Raw genomic sequence first — 20,581 nt, forward strand, 5'->3', positions numbered from 1 at the left:
GATATCACACATTGAGTGAAGAAGGCTTTTCCTTTGTGTTCAGTTAATGTGTTGGAAACACAATGTTACCAAAATATGCGATCACGAGTGAAGCCTTTGGATTGCGTTTCCAAATGCAATCAGGTACCACAAATCTTTATCTCTAATTTGTAAACTTTTAATCACGTGGTATAGTGGTAATTTTAACACTGATAGGCTTTTTCCATTTTACTTTTTGTTTAATTACTTTTTTCAATTTTTCCATGTAAAAAGCTGTTTGAGGGCTTGTTTTCTGTGTAACAAATTGTACTTTCTAGTAAAGGTATTTTATATTCCACCCCTTCTACTGGGAAGTGAAAATGCAATTCAAAATGCGGTAATATTGACAAGATACCGCATTTGCGCCATTTTCCTGTGGGCTCTGTTTTTACGTCTTTCACTGTACACTCCAAATAACATCTCTAATATATTCTTTGGTTCGGTACGATCACAAGGATACTAAATTTAAATAGGTTTTATAAGGTGTTAATATATTTTACCAAAATGTAAAACTTTTTGTACCCCCCCCCCCCCAAAAAAAAAAATATATAATTACTTTTACCATATTCTGACTCCAATAACTTTTTCAGATGTAGGAGCACAGAGTTGACTAAGGTGTCATTTTTTTCCAGGATGAGCTGACATTTTTATTACTACCATTTTCGGGACTGTGTGATCTTTAAATCAGTTTTATTACATTTTTTATGTGTTGCAAAAGGACAAAAAAGTGGCAATTTGGACATTTGAGCACATTTTTCCTTTACGGGGTTCACTGTAGAGAATAACTGTTTTTATATTTTTTTATAGATTGGAAATTTTGGCACTTGGTGACACCTAATATGTTGTGTTATTTTTATTACTTGTTTTATATGTGTTAGGGGCTTTTAGGACAACCTAATGAATTTTATTTTTGTGGGGTTTTTTGTACTTTGTTTTCAAAATACTAGCATATGAACTAGTGATCAAAATTATTTACCCACATTACCCTGCTCACATCAGGAGCCCGTTCTGCCTGCACATGCTGCTGCGTTTATTGCAACTAGAAACAAGCAAGAGTTAAAATAAGTTTAACAATGATAACAGAGCCATTCCTCGGGCTACATGCTCAAGGAACGTAGTGTAAGGCCGTGGTCACACGTACCGCTAGGCGTCCGTTCTTAACGCGACACTAGCGCACAGGGGGAGGTCCTCGGCCCGAACGCACATGCGTTTCCAGAAAAACGCATGCGATTGGCTTAACAATCGCATGCGTTTCCCTGGAAACGCATGTGCGTTCGGGCCGAGGACCTCCCCCTGTGCGCTGGCGGCGCATTATGACGGATGCCTAGCGGTACGTGTGACCACGGCCTTATAAGGACACAAACAATAGTCCCATGTGCTCTTGGCGGGTGCACACCACACACCCACTGATGTCAGTTCTTAAAGACTGCCCGGGTCCTGCATGGGGCGGTGCAATCTATGGCCTTGTACATGAGCCAATATAATTTCAATAGGACGTGCTCTATGTGCAGTTATAAATACAGCCAGTGCACATCTGCGAAGCCTCATTGTTTGCATAAGCCCTTACTCTTACCCCCTATCAACGGGTCTTATTAGGGTGATGTCACACATGGCGTTTTCAGTCCTTTTACCATGTATTTGGCTGCTTTCACCCTGTTTATCTATTAAGATAATTGGGAAATACGGACCAAAAATGCCACGTGTGGCATCACCCTGAGGGCGCGTTCACGCGTTGCGTTTGAAACGCATATACAACAGCTGATGAGAGGTGATTTGCCTAATTACATTACCGTTTATGGTTGTAAACGCGTTGTTAGCGCATGCGTTAACATTGCGTTTTGCAAACGGAAATGTTAACAGTGATGTAATTAGGCAAATCACCTCTCTTCAGCTGTTGTATATGCATTTCAAAAGCAATGAAAACGCAGGTCAAAACACAACGTGTGAACGCGCCCTAACTGCGTTTCCCAAAAGTGACTGATCAAAATTATTATCCCCTGCAACGAACCCATAACAGAAGAAGTAAACATCCAAATCTCCCCGCAAACATTTTTCAATACAGAGTAAAATGTTTTAGTCTGAAAAATTGTATAAATATAATTGACACCTAAGCGCAATATACTATGACAAAAACATTTAGGGAGTGGTCCAAGCAAACGCCATTAAATGCAATTTCTCCCTTCAGGCCTTTATGACTTGCAGCGCAGTCACATGTTCCGTATGTCAGATGCAGTTTTCAATGTCCAAACCAGAAGTGGAAAGAAAAAGATGGGAGCAGCACCTCTCATTGATATGTTCTCACCCACTGTCACCCACACCTGCTCCTGGCTTCAAAAACTGCATCTGAAAAACGAACCAGACTTGCCTGGGCGCAGGATACATCCACGTATGATAAACCCCCCACTGCACATTCATCCACACGTGGCCGCACTTCTGTGGTGAACATGCGGGGATCCTGTCATAAATGTAATAATGTGGGAGATACATGACGGCCCGTAGGGAAGGGATAGCGCAGGCGGCGATGACTAGGACGGGAGCCGCGGCGCAGCCTCTGAGCCGGGCCTGCTCCTCCCGCAACGTGTACTGAACGCGCCCGGCCCGAGAACGAGCTGGGCTGCAGCATCACCGGGGTTTCCTTCCAGGATTCGCAGGGTCGCCAGGCAGCCCCTCCCCGGTATAGGAGGGCCGCTCAGGAAGGCAGGGGCAGCTCGTGAAACCCCGGAGATGAATGGCAGCCCTTCGCTAAGCAGCGCGCGTTCACGAAGGAGGGGTGGGACTGGCTGCCAGCGGCGTGAGCTCGGCTCTCTCGGCCGCCATTTTACAACAGCCACACTCCACCGGACAAGGAGCTGCTGCAACCGCACGAGGGGCGCGCTCGTCCGACACCCTGCCACCCAGGAAGAGACTAGGTAGCCCGGACACAGCCAGCACCCGCCCGGATCGGGACAGGTAAGTGGCCGGTGCTACCTACTCATCGCTGTCACGCTGGTTATGCGGCCGGAGCCGGCAACTCTGGAAAATGGATTCCAGCGGGAGCACGTTGTCGGCGGTGTGGAGTGTGCGGGGTGGGAGCCCCGGCCAGCGGTGCCTTCATACACGCTACAGCTCCGGCCGTGAGGGCGTGCGGCATCCCCTGTCTGCATGGAGAGAGCATGGCGGGCCCTGCTGAGTGCGCGGGTAGTGTGCGGTGTAGCCCCGGCCAGTGTGCAGGACCCTATGAGTGGGCGCAGGGCAGCCCCTGTGTAGCTGCTGTGCTGGCATTGTGTGCGCGGCCTCCTGCTGCTGCCGCCGCGGCGGAGCACGTGTTTGCTGCAGGCTCCGGGCCCGGCCTAGTGTCGTCCTGTGGGTGGGGAGTAGGAAGAGGCGCTTTGTTCCCAGTGTGTGTGGACAGCAGAGCTGTGCGGGCGGGAAGCTGCACATCTCCTCTGCCATACACGTCCTATTGTGTGAAATGCTGTCTACAGGCCTGTGCAGAGGAGGAGCTGTGAGGCAGGAGAGTGAAATGTGCCATATACTGATGCATGCACAACTAGTGACCATTAATGACCCTGATTATTGCATTTGTACAGATATCTGGAGATATGGCCGCTGAACATGTTAATGGCAATGGTACAGAAGAGTCCATGGATACTTATGCTGCAGTAGCCCAATCTGAGCATTTGCAGACTTTGCTTGATGCTGGATTACCACAGAAAGTTGCTGAAAAACTAGATGAAATTTACATTTCAGGTAAGACTTGGCTCTTGCAAAAGCGCTTCTATTTTGGCTTTATTTTCTTCATTGGACTTTGTCTAAATTAGCAACTTTTTGTGGTTTCCAAATGGGAACTGCAGATATAATTTTGGCGTCTCATCTGCCCTGTAACCCCTTCAGTGCTTGAGGTGTCTGCAGTGCATCAAGGAATGTCTACCAGTGAAGGGGTCTCCACCATTTAGTCCATGTGTTCCCTGCCCAATTGTAGGAAATGGGATATCTGCTATCCCTGTATGGACCTTCTTCTAGCACGCACTGTGTATTCAGTGCAGAAGATGGCTAAGCCTTGCATAGTTTCTCTAGCACTACCTAAGTGTAGTCTACGTTTGCCATATAACTGTCCGGCCTCCATCAAGTGTACAATCATGGCTGCCTAGAAGAAGGTAGAAAATAGACGTTGTATGGAATATTTTCCCATAAAACGAAACCTATTCAGCTCTGCCTCATAACATGCTACTTGTAGGTTACATGGCATTATCCTGTGACATCTTAACATGCTTCATGTATAAAAGAGGCCTGTAAATCAAATAAGTGGTGGTGGAAGCATCTACATTTTGACTAACCAAAGGGTCAACGTTGGCTAGTAATGATTTGCCTATGTAGAGCTGCCATACAATTACAGTAGGTGCCTTGCTAGGTTAAAAAAGTGTATTTGCCCGACTCATGTTTTTGGGCTAGCTTGGAAGTTCCATGGGGTTGTGTGTTTTGTGACTACCTGGAAGTCCCTTTCTAGATCCAAAAAAGAGAAGTACTGCTGGAGTGGGGAAGGTCCCTGGAGTTTTTTCAGATTCCTGGAAGGCCCTTTTAAATATTCATCAATTTATTTTTAAGCTTGAATGATGAAATTGAAAAAAAATCAGTATCCATGTATCAGATCCACGTTAGCCAGGTATGCCCAAAAATCCTGCAGCCCAAGCACTGCTTCCTGTAACATTTTGGTCTGAGTGAATTTTTGATTGTAAAAGTATTACATGTACACACTAAACATACATAACATGCACCCTGGACATAAATGGTTCCTCTAGGTTGGAAAAATGGCATTGCATCTGTCTGTGGTTTGTGCCAGTAAGGCAATACCACATAGTGCCCATGATCTGATGTGGAGCTTGTTTTTGGAAGAAATTAACCAGGTTTTTCAAATTCCTGAAACCACTTAAACTTTAAACACGTGACAGATTGTTGTGTGCATTTTCTGTAAATTTTCTGCATTTATTTTTTCCCCCATCCCTTTAGGTTTAGGGTATTCTGCATGAAAACTGCAATTTGATGCAGTTTTTTACTCTTCTATAGACTTCACTGAAAAAAAAAACATTCAAAAATCTGAGAGGATCTACAAGAAAAGTAACATGACCATTATTTAATTTTCCACACTGAGCAACAATTACTTTTTCCTAATCACATTCACTTGAATGCTACTGTGTTATACTGCAGATTTTTGCACACAAATCAAGCACAGACACACTTAAAGGGGTATTCTCATCTAAGCATTGACATTCAGTTTCATTAATCTGATATATATATATATTTCAATTAGATGTTATTAAAAAATGACCTGTGTGAAGATTTCTCATAAATGTAGTCATATGGTCCCTTGGAAACAAGACCACTGGTCACCTCTGCTGAGTGATTGCACAAAGATACTAAAGTTTTTTGTATATGAAATGTCTGCGAGTAACTACATGTCGCACAGCCGTCCTGTGGTAATGATTGCTGAAGCCAGGTGGTCCGGCAGGACTCTATAGTGCATGTCTGGCCACCGCTGCCAGAATGTGAGGTGGTCATATCCGAGGAAGCCATCTCATTTTTAAGGGACCATATGACTACATTTATGAGAAATTATCTTCACACAGGAAAATTCTTTTTAACCCCTTCCCGACGCGCGCCGTACTAGTACGGCGCGCGCCGGGTCCCGGTGCATGGAGAGGGCTCGCGGGCCGAGCCCTCTCCATAGCCGGTAAGTCTTTGCTGCATATTGCAGCAAAGGCTTACCGGTAACACCCGCGATCGGTGCTAGCACCGATCGCGGGTGCTTTCACCGCGATCGCCTCCGGCAATGCTGCCGGAGGCTTCAAAAAGATGGCGCCGCATGGGCGCCGCCATCTTGGCGCGGACCTTCGCTCCCCGATGACGTCACGGGGAGCGGTGATCCGTTGCCATGACAGCATCGGGCCTCACGGAGGCCCGAAGCTGTCTCGTTTTAACCTATTCATTACAATGTGCTATCAGCACATTGTAATGAATGAGGAGTAAAATCCCCATATACTGCCATATTGCAGTATGGCAGTATATGGTAGGATCGATCAGACAACCTAGGGTTAAAGTACCCTAGGGAGTCTGAAAAATAGTTAAAGTAAAAGTAAAAAAAAGTTTAAAAAAAAAAAATTATATTAAAAAAACCTAAAAATTCAAATCACCCCCCTTTCCCTAGAACTGATATTAATATTAATAAACAGTAAAAATCATAAACACATTAGGTATCACCGCGTCCGAAAATGTCCGATCTATCAAAATATAATAACGGTTTTTCACTGCGTTTAACCCCGTAACGGAAAATAGCGTCCAAAGTCAAAAATGACATTTTTTTGCCATTTTGGAAAATATTAAAAAATTAATAAAAAGTGATCAAAAGGTCGTACAGTCCTAACAATGATAGCAATGAAAACGCCATCAAAAGTTGCAAAAAATGACACCACCCACAGCTTCGTACACCAAAGTATGAAAAAGTTATTAGCGCCAGAAGATGGCAAAATCAAAAAAAAAATTTTTGTACAGGAGGTTTTAATTTTTTTAAATGTATGAAAACATTATAAAACCTGTACAAATGTGGTATCCCTGTGATCGTAGCAACCCAAAGAATAAAGTAGACCTGTCATTTGGGGCACACAGTGATAGCCGTAAAATCCAAGCCCACAAGAAAACGTCGCAAATGTGTTTTTTCACCATTTTCACTGCATTTGGAATTTTTTTCCCGCTTCCCAGTACGCGCCATGGAATATTAAATACCGTCACTACGAAGTGCAATTTGTTACGCAGAAAATAAGCCATAACAGAGCTCTTTATGTGGAAAAATAAAAAATATTATAGATTTTTGAAGGTGGAGTGTGAAAAATGGAAGTGAAAAAACTAAAAAAGGCCAAGTCGTTAAGGGGTTAATAACATCCAGTTGAAGAAATGTTTACATATGGCAGATGAATGAAATTGTGAACGCCCAGATGGGAATATACCTTTAACACGTGCATGAAAGTTTAATAGAAAAAAAAAAATAAGGGGCTGTCTTTGAGGCTTAAGACCTATCACACTGTTCTATCCCACCTAACTGACTGTGTGCATAATACACAGGCTGCAGTTTATTTTTAATAAGCTCTCATTGACTTATAATTTCACTCTAAAATGTATTCAAATTCATAGTCATGACACATGGGGGTGTTAATATTTCAAAACTTATACTCCAGGCTGTTTTTCAACCCCTTCATATCCTCACTGCTGCTATTGCATAAAATCCTGCGCTTGAAGGGCTCTAGTGGGTGTTTGCAGAAGCCCTCAGTTCTGCCATATTACAGGCTGGTATAATTAGCAGAACACTTCTCTCCCTCCTCCTGTTATCTCCCTCTGCCTGTGTAATCTAGCAGCAGCAAGAAGTGTAGTGGAGGCAGCCAGCCAGCCACCCAGCTTTACCTTAAATGCAGTTCTCACTAAGATGGTTGCCACTTAAAACTACAGGTCCCATGATTCTTTAGTTCTCAGTAACTCCTCCTACCTCTTATGCGCTGCTCCCAGTGATGATGTAACAGACTGTCCTGCTCTGTTATCGTAATAATGATATGTAACTGCCATCACTGTACATTACATCACTGATATGACGTCTCGCCACAACACTGGCCATACTGAATGCACTGCAACCAACCAACCGACTACAGCCAAACATAGTGATGATCACATGACCTGCCCAGGCAGGTACAGGACATGCGATGTGGACATGTGATCAGCGGCCATCTTCTGTCCTGTGTCTGCTCCGCGTGGAGGAAATCAATGGACTGATTAAAGAGCCAGTAGCATTTTAATTCTCCATTACAATATATGTCCACAGCATTTTCTGCTAAGGGGAGTAACATTTTAAAGAACCACTAATTACATACAAGCAGTTCCCGGGTTACATCCAAGATGGGGTCCATATGTTCGTTCTTAAGTTGAATTTGTATGTTAGTCGGAACTGTATATTTTATAATGGTAGATCCAGACAAAAAAAAAAAAATGTTTTGCCCCAGTGACAATTGTAGTTTCAAAATTTTTTGCTGTCATTGGACCAAGGAGTATTCATAAAGCTTCATTGCAGACACTTTACAGCTAATTATTGCAGTCTGGGACTAAAGTAAAGCATCCAGAGACCTTCACCAGAGGTCATAGTGGGCAGAGGGGTCCGTCTTTAACTATGGGTCGTCTGTAAGTCGGGTGTCCTTAAGTAGGGGACCGCCTGTATTAGAAGGCGGACCTCGGCGAGGAAGCGACGGATGCAGGCACTCGGGTGCACGAGCTTCGTGAATCGCGCCCGACTTCATCTTCTCCTGACTGTCTGAATCGGGGATCGCGTCAGGGCTACCGATCCCCTGATGACGCTGGTGCTTCTGCGAAACAGTTTGGGTGGGGGGGGGTGGTTCGGGGCTCGTGTTTGGTTTTTAGAGAATCATAGTTGTGGCTGTTAATGAGTATTGTCGCTGCAGAGATCCACTATTCCAGACAATACGATTGAGTAGCTACTCGTCCTGTGATATTTATATACGAAAAATAGCAGCCCAACGTGAAATTATGAAACAGTTGAGTGTGATTATTTAATAATTTAATAAAAGTTAAATTTTAGGCATGACCAATAAGGCTTTTTTTCTGTCTTAGGACAGTTTTGAAAATTCAGTTTTAAAATTGGTTTCAACTTCCTGGAGGGGCGATTGGGGGAACAACTTCTACAGATTGAGTGAGGAGTACAATGCAAGACTCCCTGATGATGGAGCCTATTTCTACACCATGCAAGCCCATCTTATAGTTTCCATGGAAAAAGATGGTAGCTATTCATCTTCCTAGTGTACTTTAAGGATGCTGTCACACGGTGCGTTCTTGGACAATTCTTTTTATATGGTAAATGTTCACAAACACTTGCATTTTCAGTGCGTTTAAAAATGCTCCTTAAAGGAAACCTACCACTTAGTATGGCAGGGGTAAGCTGTAAGTACCGAGCACCAGCTCAGGGTGAGCTGGTGCCGGTACTTACTTTCGTTAGTGTTAAAACCGCGGTATCGCGGTTTTAACACTTTTTAAACTTTAGGGCAGAAGACACTTCGGCGCTGCGTGCGCACGATCGTGCGCGCGCCTCCATAGGAAATAGCGGAGATGTTGCGCGCGCACGGTCGCGCGCAGCGCCGAAGTGTCTTCTGCCCTAAAGTTTAAAAAGTGTTAAAACCGCGATACCGCGGTTTTAACACTAACGAAAGTAAGTACCGGCACCAGCTCACCCTGAGCTGGTGCTCGGTACTTACAGCTTACCCCTGCCATACTAAGTGGTAGGTTTCCTTTAAAGCACCATGTGACATCACCGTTAGGGTAACCACACATGTTACATATACAAACGACCATGTGCATGAGGTGGGCTACAAGCAGGTTAACTTGGACAATGGGGTGTGCTCACATATTGCCATTGTCGATGGAAAATTATTTCACCAAGCCCAATGAGTTAGCCCAAAACGCTAAGGAGATCGGGACGATGCAGTGTCCCCTGCTCTATAAATGTGACCGTACCCGTGTGCTTTGGATCCTGGTGCAGAAATCCTCCTTTGCAAAGGTTGAACTCCACCCATCTGTCGCATCATTATTTCCAGTTGATTGCTGCTGGTTTCTGATGCTTGTGGAAAGGCTGTGCACATGTGTAAGACTATCTGTAACATGTGCAGATAGTCTGTTACTTGTACAGGCGGTCCCCTACTTAAGGACACCCGACTTACAGACAACCCATAGTTACAGACAGACCCCTCTGACCTCTGGTGAAGCTTTCTGGATGCTTTACTATAGTCCCAGACTGCAATGATCAGCTGTAAGGTGTCTGTAATGAAACTTTATAGATAATACTTGGTCCCATTACAGCAAAAAATGTTTAAACTCCAATTGTCACTGGGGCCAAAATTGTTTTTGTCTGGAGCTACCATTATAAAATATACAGGTTCGACTTACATACAAATTCAACTTAAGAACAAACCTCCAGACCCTATCTTGTATGTAACCCGGGGACTGCCTGTATTGCTAAATGCAGATTTTTAGAACTAATGGAGTTACTCGTTTTCCAAGAGCACTACATGTAAGGAAAACTTAAATGTATACAACTACAGTACAGACCAAAAGTTTGGACACATCTTCCCATTCAAAGAGTTATCTGTATTTTCAGGACTATAAAAATTGTAGATTCACACTGAATACATCAAAACTGAATTAACACACATGGAATTATATACTTAACAAAAGTGTGAACAACTAAAAATATGTCTTATATTCTAGGCTCTTCAAAGTAGCCACCTTTTGCTTTGATTACTGCTTTTTACACTCATTTCATTTTTCGTGATGAGCTTCAAGAGGTAGTCACCTGAAATGGTTTTCACATCACCGGTGTTCCCTGTTAGGTTTAATAAGAGGGAATTCTTGCCTTCTAAATGGGGTTGGAACCATCAGTTGTATTGTGCAGAAGGCAGGTGGATACACAGCTGATGTCCTACTGAATAGACTGTTAGCTGCTTTGATGCCTTTTGATCGTTTTGATGCCTTCAGTGTGAATCTACAATTTTTTATAGTCATGAAAATACCGAAAACTCTTTGAAGGTGTGTCCAAACTTTTTTGGTCTGTTTTGTATATTTATAGGATATGTCATAAGTGCTTGATAGTTGCAGATCACAACATAAAGCTTTAACCTCTGATTTCAAGTTTTAAGGACTAGATCCATAACTTGGCTTTCTCCTGATTTTGGGGTTTATGCTGGCACGTTGAACACACATTATATAATGCGGAAGGCAATATTGAATGGTAGAAATGCAAGGACAACCCACATCTTTATTCTTCAATGCATCTGTAACATATCCTGACATATCTGATGGCCACCTGACTTGAGAAATTAGGTGCATGAAGAGTCCCATCCAAAGATAGATAATGTTTTCATAAGAATCTCTGATAATCTTAGTTTCTCCTTCTTTGAGGCAGCATATTAACATAAGAATCTCCTGGGAGTATGGCCACAATTTTACATTGCTAGTTGCACTTGTGCAGCTGACTGCTGTTCTTCCCAACATTCACTTCTAGGACCTCTATTGATCTCAAGACTTAAGGGAGGGAGGGAGTAGAGGGATATTTTATACCAGAAATCCTTGCTGGAAAGGCTGCTTATAATCATGTAGCATTATCATGGAACTTTCGAAATGGCCATCAGTCCTGCCCTCTGAATTAGTAAATCATCACTAGCTGATATATTTGTTATTTAAAATGAAATCTTACAGAACATTTTCATAGTGCAAATACTAATGAGGATTTAAGAGTTTATGATATTAGATGCAATGCTTAAATTATGCAGCATAAGGAGAGGTTAACTTTCTTAGAGTAAACCTTTGCTTATCCCATAAAATGTTCAAGCCAACTTTTACTCCATTTGGCTGTGCCTCTATCCTGTTACTAGAGGGAATGCTGAGGAGACCCAACCAGGTCGAAACAGTGCTGTCTACAGTTGGGAGTCTGTTCCTTATGGAATAGATATACTGGTTTGGCTTAATCCCACATCATGTTTTTAGACTTCTTGTAGGTCATACTTGATGTTAAAGGGGGCATCCTTTCAAGGTAGCAAAATGAGGTGTTGTTTTCCATTTAACACCTTGGAAAACTTATTTGCATTCTACACTTAGTTGACAAATGCATACAATGCTAGGAGGTATAACTGAAGAATGTCTAAATGCAGAGTTGTAGCAAGAGACTACTACTTCTACCTAGTTCACTTCTAGACATTTCAGAAGAACTTTGAAGAGGACTTGTCATGTCTCTGAAAATTGTCAGGAGTGAAGAGATGTTTGCAAAGGAGTGACTAGGGAGGGGCAGAGATTTCCCTTAGCATCCCTGTCTGCAATCTCATTCAAGAAAATTGCAGTGTCACAATTGGTTGCATTGGCACCACCCCACTTTACACCCAGTGATGGGAAACAATTCTGTATTGGCTCAAGAACTGATTTGTGCTGTTTGATCTTAGAGCAGCTACAGATGCCTGTGCTGGCCTACTACAGATACAATCATTTTGTTCTAATGGGTCCAACTATTGGAATAAAAATGCAATCAGGTGAGAATTATTGTAACTTATTTTTAATACAAAAAAACACTGCCACTTTGGGTGGTCTGTTTTTGAAAACTGTGCAAATCCAGGAACTTTGAAAAGTACATTTTCACTGCTTTCTTAGGTTCTCTGAAACAAATTAGACAAAAAGAAGTATTCAACATTTTGGTGGAGGCCAGATCAATGCCATTTTAGTCAATGGGATCTTTTGTTCTGGGTTCTGTGGCTCCTTAATGACACAGATCAGAAATAGACAGTGGTGTGAAGAAGCCCAACCAAGCTGATTGATGGGTGTAAAAGCCACTGGTTTTTGGTTAGAATGAGCACGGGTTATAGACCAGGACTTGTAGAGTAATGCATGGGGAGGCAAAACGCCCATGTGCATTGTTAATTCTTTGGCAAATGGGTATGTGCAGATTGGTTGGCACACTTTGGTACTATGGTTATTTGTTTGGACTTCTATTGCATTAATATTATCACAAGGTGATTTGATTCAAGCACCTAAAATGGTTTCTTGGGTGCTTATTCATATGTAAAATATGCATAGAAGCTATGACGTGAACTTAAATTATTTCTTTTTCTACAGGATTAGTGGCACATAGTGATCTAGATGAAAGAGCTATTGAAGCTTTAAAGGAATTCAATGAAGAAGGTGCATTAGCTGTGCTACAACAGTTTAAGGATAGTGACCTCTCGCATGTACAGGCAAGTTTTTACTAAAACATGTTTATAAATATTTAATTTTTGTGATATTTAACATTTTATATTTATATTTATGTGCTGTGAAAAGTACATTTATGGTGTATACTCTAAATTTTACTAATTGTTATCCTAAGGTTTAAAGGAAATCTACCACCAGGATGAAGAATTATAAACCAAGCACACTCATATACTGGTGTGTGATCTGGCAGGATCTGCTTTTCTTTTAGCTTTTAATGCCCTTGTTTTGACAAAATTTTTTGCAAATGAACCTGGGTGGCTCATTTGCATAGTTTTTAAAGCTTTTTTTTTTTTTTTAAAGCCATATGAAACTGCAAGAGACGCAGATCTTGTCAGAGGGGGTGCACATCAGCATGTTAGTGGTCTTGGTTTACAACCATCCCAGTGGTAGATTTCCTTTAAATCCAAGTCGGTAATGTGAACTTTACTATTTCTGGTGTGTTGTACAAAAACCATTGCAAAGTGAAAAATGACACACCAAGGAGCCCAAAATGGAACATTTGTTATATTTATATAGAATACTTAGGCCCCTTTCTCACAGATGTGTTAATATGGCTGATTGCTACCCATATTCATTTCAATGGGCAATAGGTCATTCATTTTGACGTATTTCCCACCACAGCATGTGAGGCAAGCGGCCATACTGTAAAAGATAGGACATGTCCTATCCTTGGACAGATTTATGGCACGGCCTCCTTTCTTCCTATGGTTTACTAACGAGCCGTGCACCTGTGTGACAAAGTATATTTGATCATTCTAAAATTTAAGTTTTATACAAACCTTCACTTGAGCAATGAAGAGATTTGTCCCTGGATTTCTGTGTGGTCATACTAGATGTTATTGCTAGGTACAGGGCTTGTATAAAGCACAACTTTTGGTTTTGGTGGAAATCTGGCAAAATTCCTATTGTGTGCGCTTTTGGATTGTTATTGATAATTTTGGGGTATTTTTGTATAAATACAGTATTTTTAAACTTGTTTATATATATATTTTTTTTCTCATAGAATAAAAGTGCCTTTTTATGTGGAGTCATGAAGACCTACCGGCAGCGAGAAAAACAAGGGACCAAAGTTGCAGATTCTAGTAAAGGGCCAGATGAGTCCAAAATAAAGGCATGTGTGTGGTTATATTTACATTCTAGTCTGTTCAGTTATATTTGGCAAGTATTTTAGATGACAGGAATATGTATGTGTTTTATTTTGCACTATACATATTATTATTTTATTTATTTTTACTTGCTGCACTCTTAAAGCTAGGACTTTTTATTTTTTGTTTACAGAGGAGTATTGAGGGCTTGTTTTCTACGGGACAAATTCTCTATCTGTACTATATTCCATGCAATGTCCTGGGGAAAAAAGATTAATGAAAAGTGTCTTTGGCTACATGCACATAATTATGGTTTTTGCCCACGTGCTTTCTGTTTACCAGCCTTCAGTGTTTTGGATTTTGTTGTGGAACCTCAAAAACAGTTGGCACTTTGTCTAGTTTTGCAGACACATGGCCAAAAAAGGATTACACATTACAGTCCATATATAGGTCATCAATAACGTACCATGGATCCGTTGTGTATAACCTGAGAATAGCAAGTAGCTTGTGCAGGTAGCTCTAGACAGTTTTGGGCACCATTCACAAGACCATTGTGGGCATCAGACAGCTATGGGACCCGGTGGTGTACATGGGTAAGAGAGTTCATGCAAGTTTAACATTGGATATTTCTGGTTTTGTGGCACTTAAAACCACAATTCTGATATTATATTCAATGTGCCACAGTTCAGGCCATATAACCGATTGAAGTTAGACAGTGTCATGACTTCAAAAAACTTCTGATTTGTCACTATGTGTGATTTGTGTAGTTAGCACATATATCGAGTTATGGTAGTCATGAAGCGGTAAATAAATTTTTTGACACCTTAATGACATGTGTTAAGGATGTATGAAGGGGATTTATGGGCTGAGCCTTCTTCACACCTAACCGGTTGGCAAACGGCTACAGCCAACACAGCTGCCCACAGACGTTTTTGCTCGGATCTCTATAGGTCAGTGGTGGCGAACCTATGGCACGGGTGCCAGAGGTGGCACTCAGAGCCCTTTCTGTGGGCACTCAGCAAGGAATTTACCAGATAGGACTCAAGGCTTCCTCCTGCAGTCCAAAACAGCCCAGGACGCGCCACGCTCAGCACTATTTTAAAGTGACACCTATTTGGCTGCCAGGACTAAAGGAGGAGTAAGAAGGTGTGGACAGAGATGGATTATTATTGGAACTCATGCTTTGGGTCCCCTGAATCTTCCTCTTCAGGGGACCCTGGAGGGGAAGCTACAACCAAATGTCTCCCACTTTCTATTGTATTGTATTGGTGTCCTCAGGACGCCAATACGATTGAAACTTGGCGCTGAGATCAATAGGTTACTGCTCAAATTGTCATGTTGGCACTTTGCGACATAAAAGTGGGGTTTGGAATGTATAACCTGTATCCAGCTAATGATATACTGTAAGTGTAGTGTGCAGCCAGAAGTCAAATGCCATTACAATTCATGGGAAGGGAAAAGGCATTTAAAAATCTTTTAGAAGTCACAGATCTCAAATGCTTTTGACAGATATCGAAGGTCAGTTTTCTTCCCTTTATGGTATAATATTAAATAAGTTTTTTTGTTCATTTTAGGCTCTTCTTGAAAGAACTGGATATACTCTAGATGTGACAACTGGTCAAAGAAAATATGGTGGTCCACCCCCAAGCACAGTTCACAGTTCACAGCAGCCCTCTGTTGGCACAGAGGTAAATTAATAAATGTCTTGCGCTTTAGTTTTTTACCTTGTTTTCCTTGTTTTTATCGATTTTATTAATTTCATTTTAGATATTTGTGGGAAAAATTCCTAGAGATCTTTTTGAAGATGAGCTTGTGCCACTGTTTGAAAAGGCAGGCCCAATTTGGGATCTCCGTTTAATGATGGATCCTTTAACTGGTTTAAATAGAGGATATGCTTTTGTGACATTTTGTACTAAAGAGGCTGCCCAGGAGGCTGTCAAGTTGGTAAGTGTTGTGACTAAATTGCATTCTGTGGTGTCTGTTTTGTAGTTTGGGCTGTAGTTAAGGTAATTAACAAACCGAATTATTGCTAGAACGGAAAAAGAATATCCATTGGGCAACATGTATCTTTTTCTGTCTATGGCTTTTCATCTGTGCTTCTTATTTGCTATTTCTCCAGACCATATGCATTTTTGGTTGTACATGTATCTATCTATATTTTAATTTTATTTATTTTTTTTGCAACAATTGCATGCTCCATGGGCAAAGACTATGCTGATCCAGAAACAAGAGTATAGATTTGCACCTAAAAAGTTGCTAATTGGCTCAAAAATGGAGGGTGAACTCATAAAACATCTGTCTTGCAAAGCTACATCAGAAACACTGAAACAGACACAATCTGGCGAGTTTCTTGACACCCAGGATTAAATGCAAAAAGAATTGCGCAAGTACACCCAAAAAGCACAAAAAAAATATTAAAGATTTATGTTCTCTATTGAGTTGGTTCCCTATTTCTCATCTCATTTTTTTCATGCATTGCTATTGGAGTAATAATTTGAATGAAAATACATCCAGGGGTTTACTTTGTCTCACATGAACTAGAAAAGTCCACCTTTCCATTACTTTTTAAAAGCTACGGGATACAAGATGATTGGCCATCATCTACGCGCCACATAATGTTTTTGACATTGGAGGCAAACACCTGTTTATGCCACAGGCCTTTATCAGTCCTAGCTTGGCCTGTTGAATGTTGCTGTAACTCGGGTACAGTTTATAGAACAGAGGTGGCCAAGCTTTTCAATAAGTTTGGGATGACCATGATTTTTATCTATTCAATTGTGGACTGAATGTTTGGCAAGCTTTAGTTTGAAAACATTTTTTATTTTTAAACAGTCTACAGTCTTTCCTTTTTAATTTTCACAGTACAACAATCATGAAATTCGAGCAGGAAAGCATATTGGAGTTTGCATCTCTGTTGCCAATAATAGACTTTTTGTTGGGTCTATTCCAAAAAGTAAAACAAAAGAACAAATAGTTGAAGAGTTTAGTAAAGTTACTGGTAAGTTGTTTCAAAAAAATATATGTATATATTTGTTTAATGAAGTTATCATTTTTATAATTTTCCACTGTTGATCAATAAAGGGAACTTCAGCTGTGTACTGTCAATGAAACGGGACATCGGATGACCTAACTATGCCTGATGTGTAGTGTCTTATATATTAATCTCTGCGTTGTTAGGCTAGTTATAAATACTCTGTTATTTCATCATGTTGGCTACTCTAAGAAAATGTATTTGTTTAATAAAAGCCATAATAGCTTGTGGGAGACAGATGTTACTGTATGGCATACATCCCCAACCTCATTACCTAGGGACCTTGGTTGTGCCCCAGAGATATAACTGTCCAGTGACACATACCGGCAGCTACCTGCTCAAATACTGCAGGAAAAACAAAATTAAATAGCGGCGTAGACTGTGCTTCCTCCTGTAGCAAATGTAAACATTCAAGGGAAGCCATTACAGACTAAGAGTAACGGATGCAACTGTATGTCATCCATCCCCGGAATTAATGCGTAGTGTGGGTGTTCCCTCAGTGATGTAACTCTCCATATATGGAGACGCCCTAAAAATCATAGCAGCAATACCGCTGCCGGCTGCCCTTCGTTTCTAATCCTCCTATTGACAGAGGGAAAAGGGCTGCTCAAGAAGACATGTCCCACTGTATAAGGTCAGGAATCCTACCTATGTATACTTACAATAGAATGAAAAAATAGAGTAAATCCAACCTTTTACCATATCTGTAGTGATTTGCAGCAACCAAATTGGCATAGTGCTATCTAAGATCTCCTCTGTTTTCTAAATGTGATCTCATTATTTAAGAAGAACAAGAGCAGGACATTCACCCCTTTCCTATCTTAATATCAAAGGACCTGTACCAAGTACAAAATTGCTTATGTTCTGTGCGGTTCATTAACACAACACACAGATGATGCTCCCTTTAGTAGCCAGCAGTGGTAAATATATATTTAAAAAAATTCTATAATTTAACAAATGTAAAGAATCGTCAACATTTTTATGAATTGATGTCTGCAATTTTTGGCGGTTCTTTGGTAAATTTTGCTGTTTTAAAACAGCACTTTCTCTGCAAGTGGTATTTTTTTTTCTTTCTACAATTTTTTGCTTCACTTCTCAAAGTTCTTCTAATGTCAATTATTTTTTTCAGAGGGTCTTACTGACGTCATATTGTATCATCAGCCAGATGATAAGAAAAAGAATAGAGGTTTTTGCTTTCTTGAATATGAGGATCATAAAACTGCTGCTCAAGCTAGACGTCGGCTAATGAGTGGCAAAGTAAAAGTATGGGGCAATGTTGTAACAGTGGAATGGGCAGACCCCATTGAAGATCCTGATCCAGAGGTCATGGCGAAGGTAATGTTACTTAAATTGACAAAAGTTATTTTCAATATTATTGATCAAATATGTAATTGCTTTATTCAAGTAGGGACCAACCTACTTGTATCTAGAAAAAAAGAGGCTGCGTTATGGCTGTGTTGGATTAGGTTTTGACTGTAAAGCACTTGAGATGATGGGGAGCCCATAAGTTGGACACCCAGTATTGTGTAAGGTGATGGGATAGGTTAGCGATATCTATTTGCTTAACGCTCGGCGCTGTAAACGGTGGAGCTGTTAACAATGTACAAAGAGGGTCAGCCCTCGTCATGGGTGGGAATTGTGCATATTGCAGCAAACGCCCACTGGTGTTAAACCAATGATTGCTGCTGGCCGCATTTTAAAGATGGCAGCGTATGGGCACAGCCGTCTCTGTGATGTCAACGGGGAGTGGCTATCGGTTGCCAAGACAGCCTCGGGTCTTGGTCAGATTTATGAACTTATGATTTATGAATCATGTGTAAAAACCCCATATACTGCCATACAGTAGTATGCTGTAGTAGTATGCTGCCTCGGGTCTTGGTCAGATTTATGAACTTATGATTTATGAATCATGTGTAAAAACACCATATACTGCCATACAGTAGTATGGCAGTATAAAGTACTTTAACCATAGACAATCTGTTTGCTCTTATCATAGAGGGTCTACAAAATAGTAATAAAAAAAAAAAAAAAAATTCAATCCTGTTGGGTATCGCCGTGTCCCAAAATGCCTGATCAATCAAAATAGAAAAACGGTTATTCCATGCGGTGAGCCCCCAAAACAGAAAATAGCAGACAGTTGTCAGAAATGCCACTCTTTGACATTTTATATCGACATAAAATTTATCAAAAGGTCGCAAAGTCCTCAATGATGGCACTAAAAATGTTTTGCACAGCTTCCCATTAGACAGCATGGAATAATAACATCACTGACCGGTGTCTGTAGGGGCTGTGTTCTCCACACATTGTTACCTTTTTAACTATGGTTAGTACTGCCATCCATGAAGCAGTTGTTATATTTTATGCTTTTTGATTGGGAGATTTTTTTGGTTTTGGTAACACATATTTGAAGAGAGCTGTGGGTGGTTTAGTGCCCCGAATCGCCCTTTTATGAGGTTCCTACTTGAGCGCAATTAAAAAAAAAAAAAAAACTTGCACTCCTACTCTGGCTTCACTTGCAGCTGAGCGCCGGCGCATGAAACTCGGTACACCCCACCTTCACTGTGTATACGCTGTGGTTACAACGCATGCGCAATGGAGCCTGGGAACCTAATCTCTGCTTCGCACAGCTTTGCCCAAAGAGGTGTGGCTTCTAGGTAATAATAATTTTTTTTTGTTGTTGTTTATTATGCATTTGGCCCCGTAGAGACCTGATACAGGCTGATTTGGGTCCCTAGACCACAGGTCTATATGGACCTGCAATTGTTATTGGGTCCCAAATCGGTGTGACGGATCCTCTTTGAAAAAAATCTATCTCATTTATGGAAGTCTAAACAGTTTTTGAAGTTTTCATTGTGTGCTTGAATAGAAATAGCCACATTGAAAATGCTGATCAAAATCACAGGTTGCACTTGTTATAACATTTTAAAATGTCTATATAGAGATTACAAAAGAATTTGTTGTTTTTTCTTCAATTTTTATGATTTAAAGGGTTTTTTTACCCCACTTCCTTTTTAGGTTAAAGTGCTATTTGTTCGTAACCTTGCAAACACAGTAACAGAAGAAATCTTAGAGAAAGCATTTGGGAATTTTGGCAAACTGGAAAGGGTTAAAAAGCTAAAAGACTATGCTTTTATTCACTTTGATGATCGTGTTGGTGCAGTAAAGGTAAGTGTTTTTAATTACAAGATCTTCATATCCATTCCTCTTCCAAAAAATAGGTCAGAAGACTGACCAGTTCTTTTGCCACAAACATTTTGTTACGCTGTTGTGCTTTTATTGATACATTTTAAGAGTTTGGGGGGGGGGGGAGGGATTAATTGTTTGCTGGTGTCTGATGAAACCTTCACCCCTCCTGTGTCACTGGGTATTTCGGGAGGCTCCAACTTCCTGAAGTATTTAGCAGTACCTGCTGTGGAATTCTGCTGCAGCCTTTGATCTTATGAAAGTTCACTGGCAGGGATGCCCCACTCTGGCCGCACCCCTCTTCACTCCAAATCGGCTTGGACGTGGTGTAAAGGTGGAAATAATTGCAATTATTGGTATTGGCAATAGCGCTGGCCACTGAATATTTCTTATCATTAGCAATTTTTTTTTTTTTTTCTCATTTATAACAGGCAATGGAAGAAATGAATGG

General features: G+C 41.1%; 1 protein-coding gene across 8 annotated transcripts in view; it reads left to right on the forward strand.

The window, feature by feature from the left end:
- The first annotated feature begins 2,826 nt into the window (after positions 1-2,826).
- Positions 2,827-20,581, forward strand: part of SYNCRIP (synaptotagmin binding cytoplasmic RNA interacting protein) — a 26,439-nt gene continuing 8,684 nt past the window's right edge. For 7 of the 8 annotated variants that reach the window (XM_072142003.1, XM_072142004.1, XM_072142005.1 and 4 more), the window contains exons 1-10: positions 2,827-2,967; positions 3,588-3,747; positions 12,697-12,815; positions 13,835-13,942; positions 15,491-15,604; positions 15,684-15,860; positions 16,779-16,914; positions 18,077-18,282; positions 19,963-20,112; positions 20,562-20,581. The exon at positions 20,562-20,581 is cut by the window's right edge and continues 102 nt beyond it. In XM_072142003.1, the coding sequence (XP_071998104.1) occupies positions 3,600-3,747; positions 12,697-12,815; positions 13,835-13,942; positions 15,491-15,604; positions 15,684-15,860; positions 16,779-16,914; positions 18,077-18,282; positions 19,963-20,112; positions 20,562-20,581 (1,178 nt within the window). In that variant the 5' untranslated portion in view covers positions 2,827-2,967; positions 3,588-3,599. The remainder of the gene's footprint in view (positions 2,968-3,587; positions 3,748-12,696; positions 12,816-13,834; positions 13,943-15,490; positions 15,605-15,683; positions 15,861-16,778; positions 16,915-18,076; positions 18,283-19,962; positions 20,113-20,561) is intronic. The other variant, XM_072142010.1, reaches the window with a different exon arrangement.

Source organism: Engystomops pustulosus, chromosome 3 (assembly GCF_040894005.1).
Source record: "Engystomops pustulosus chromosome 3, aEngPut4.maternal, whole genome shotgun sequence".
NCBI classification, from domain to species: domain Eukaryota; kingdom Metazoa; phylum Chordata; class Amphibia; order Anura; family Leptodactylidae; genus Engystomops; species Engystomops pustulosus.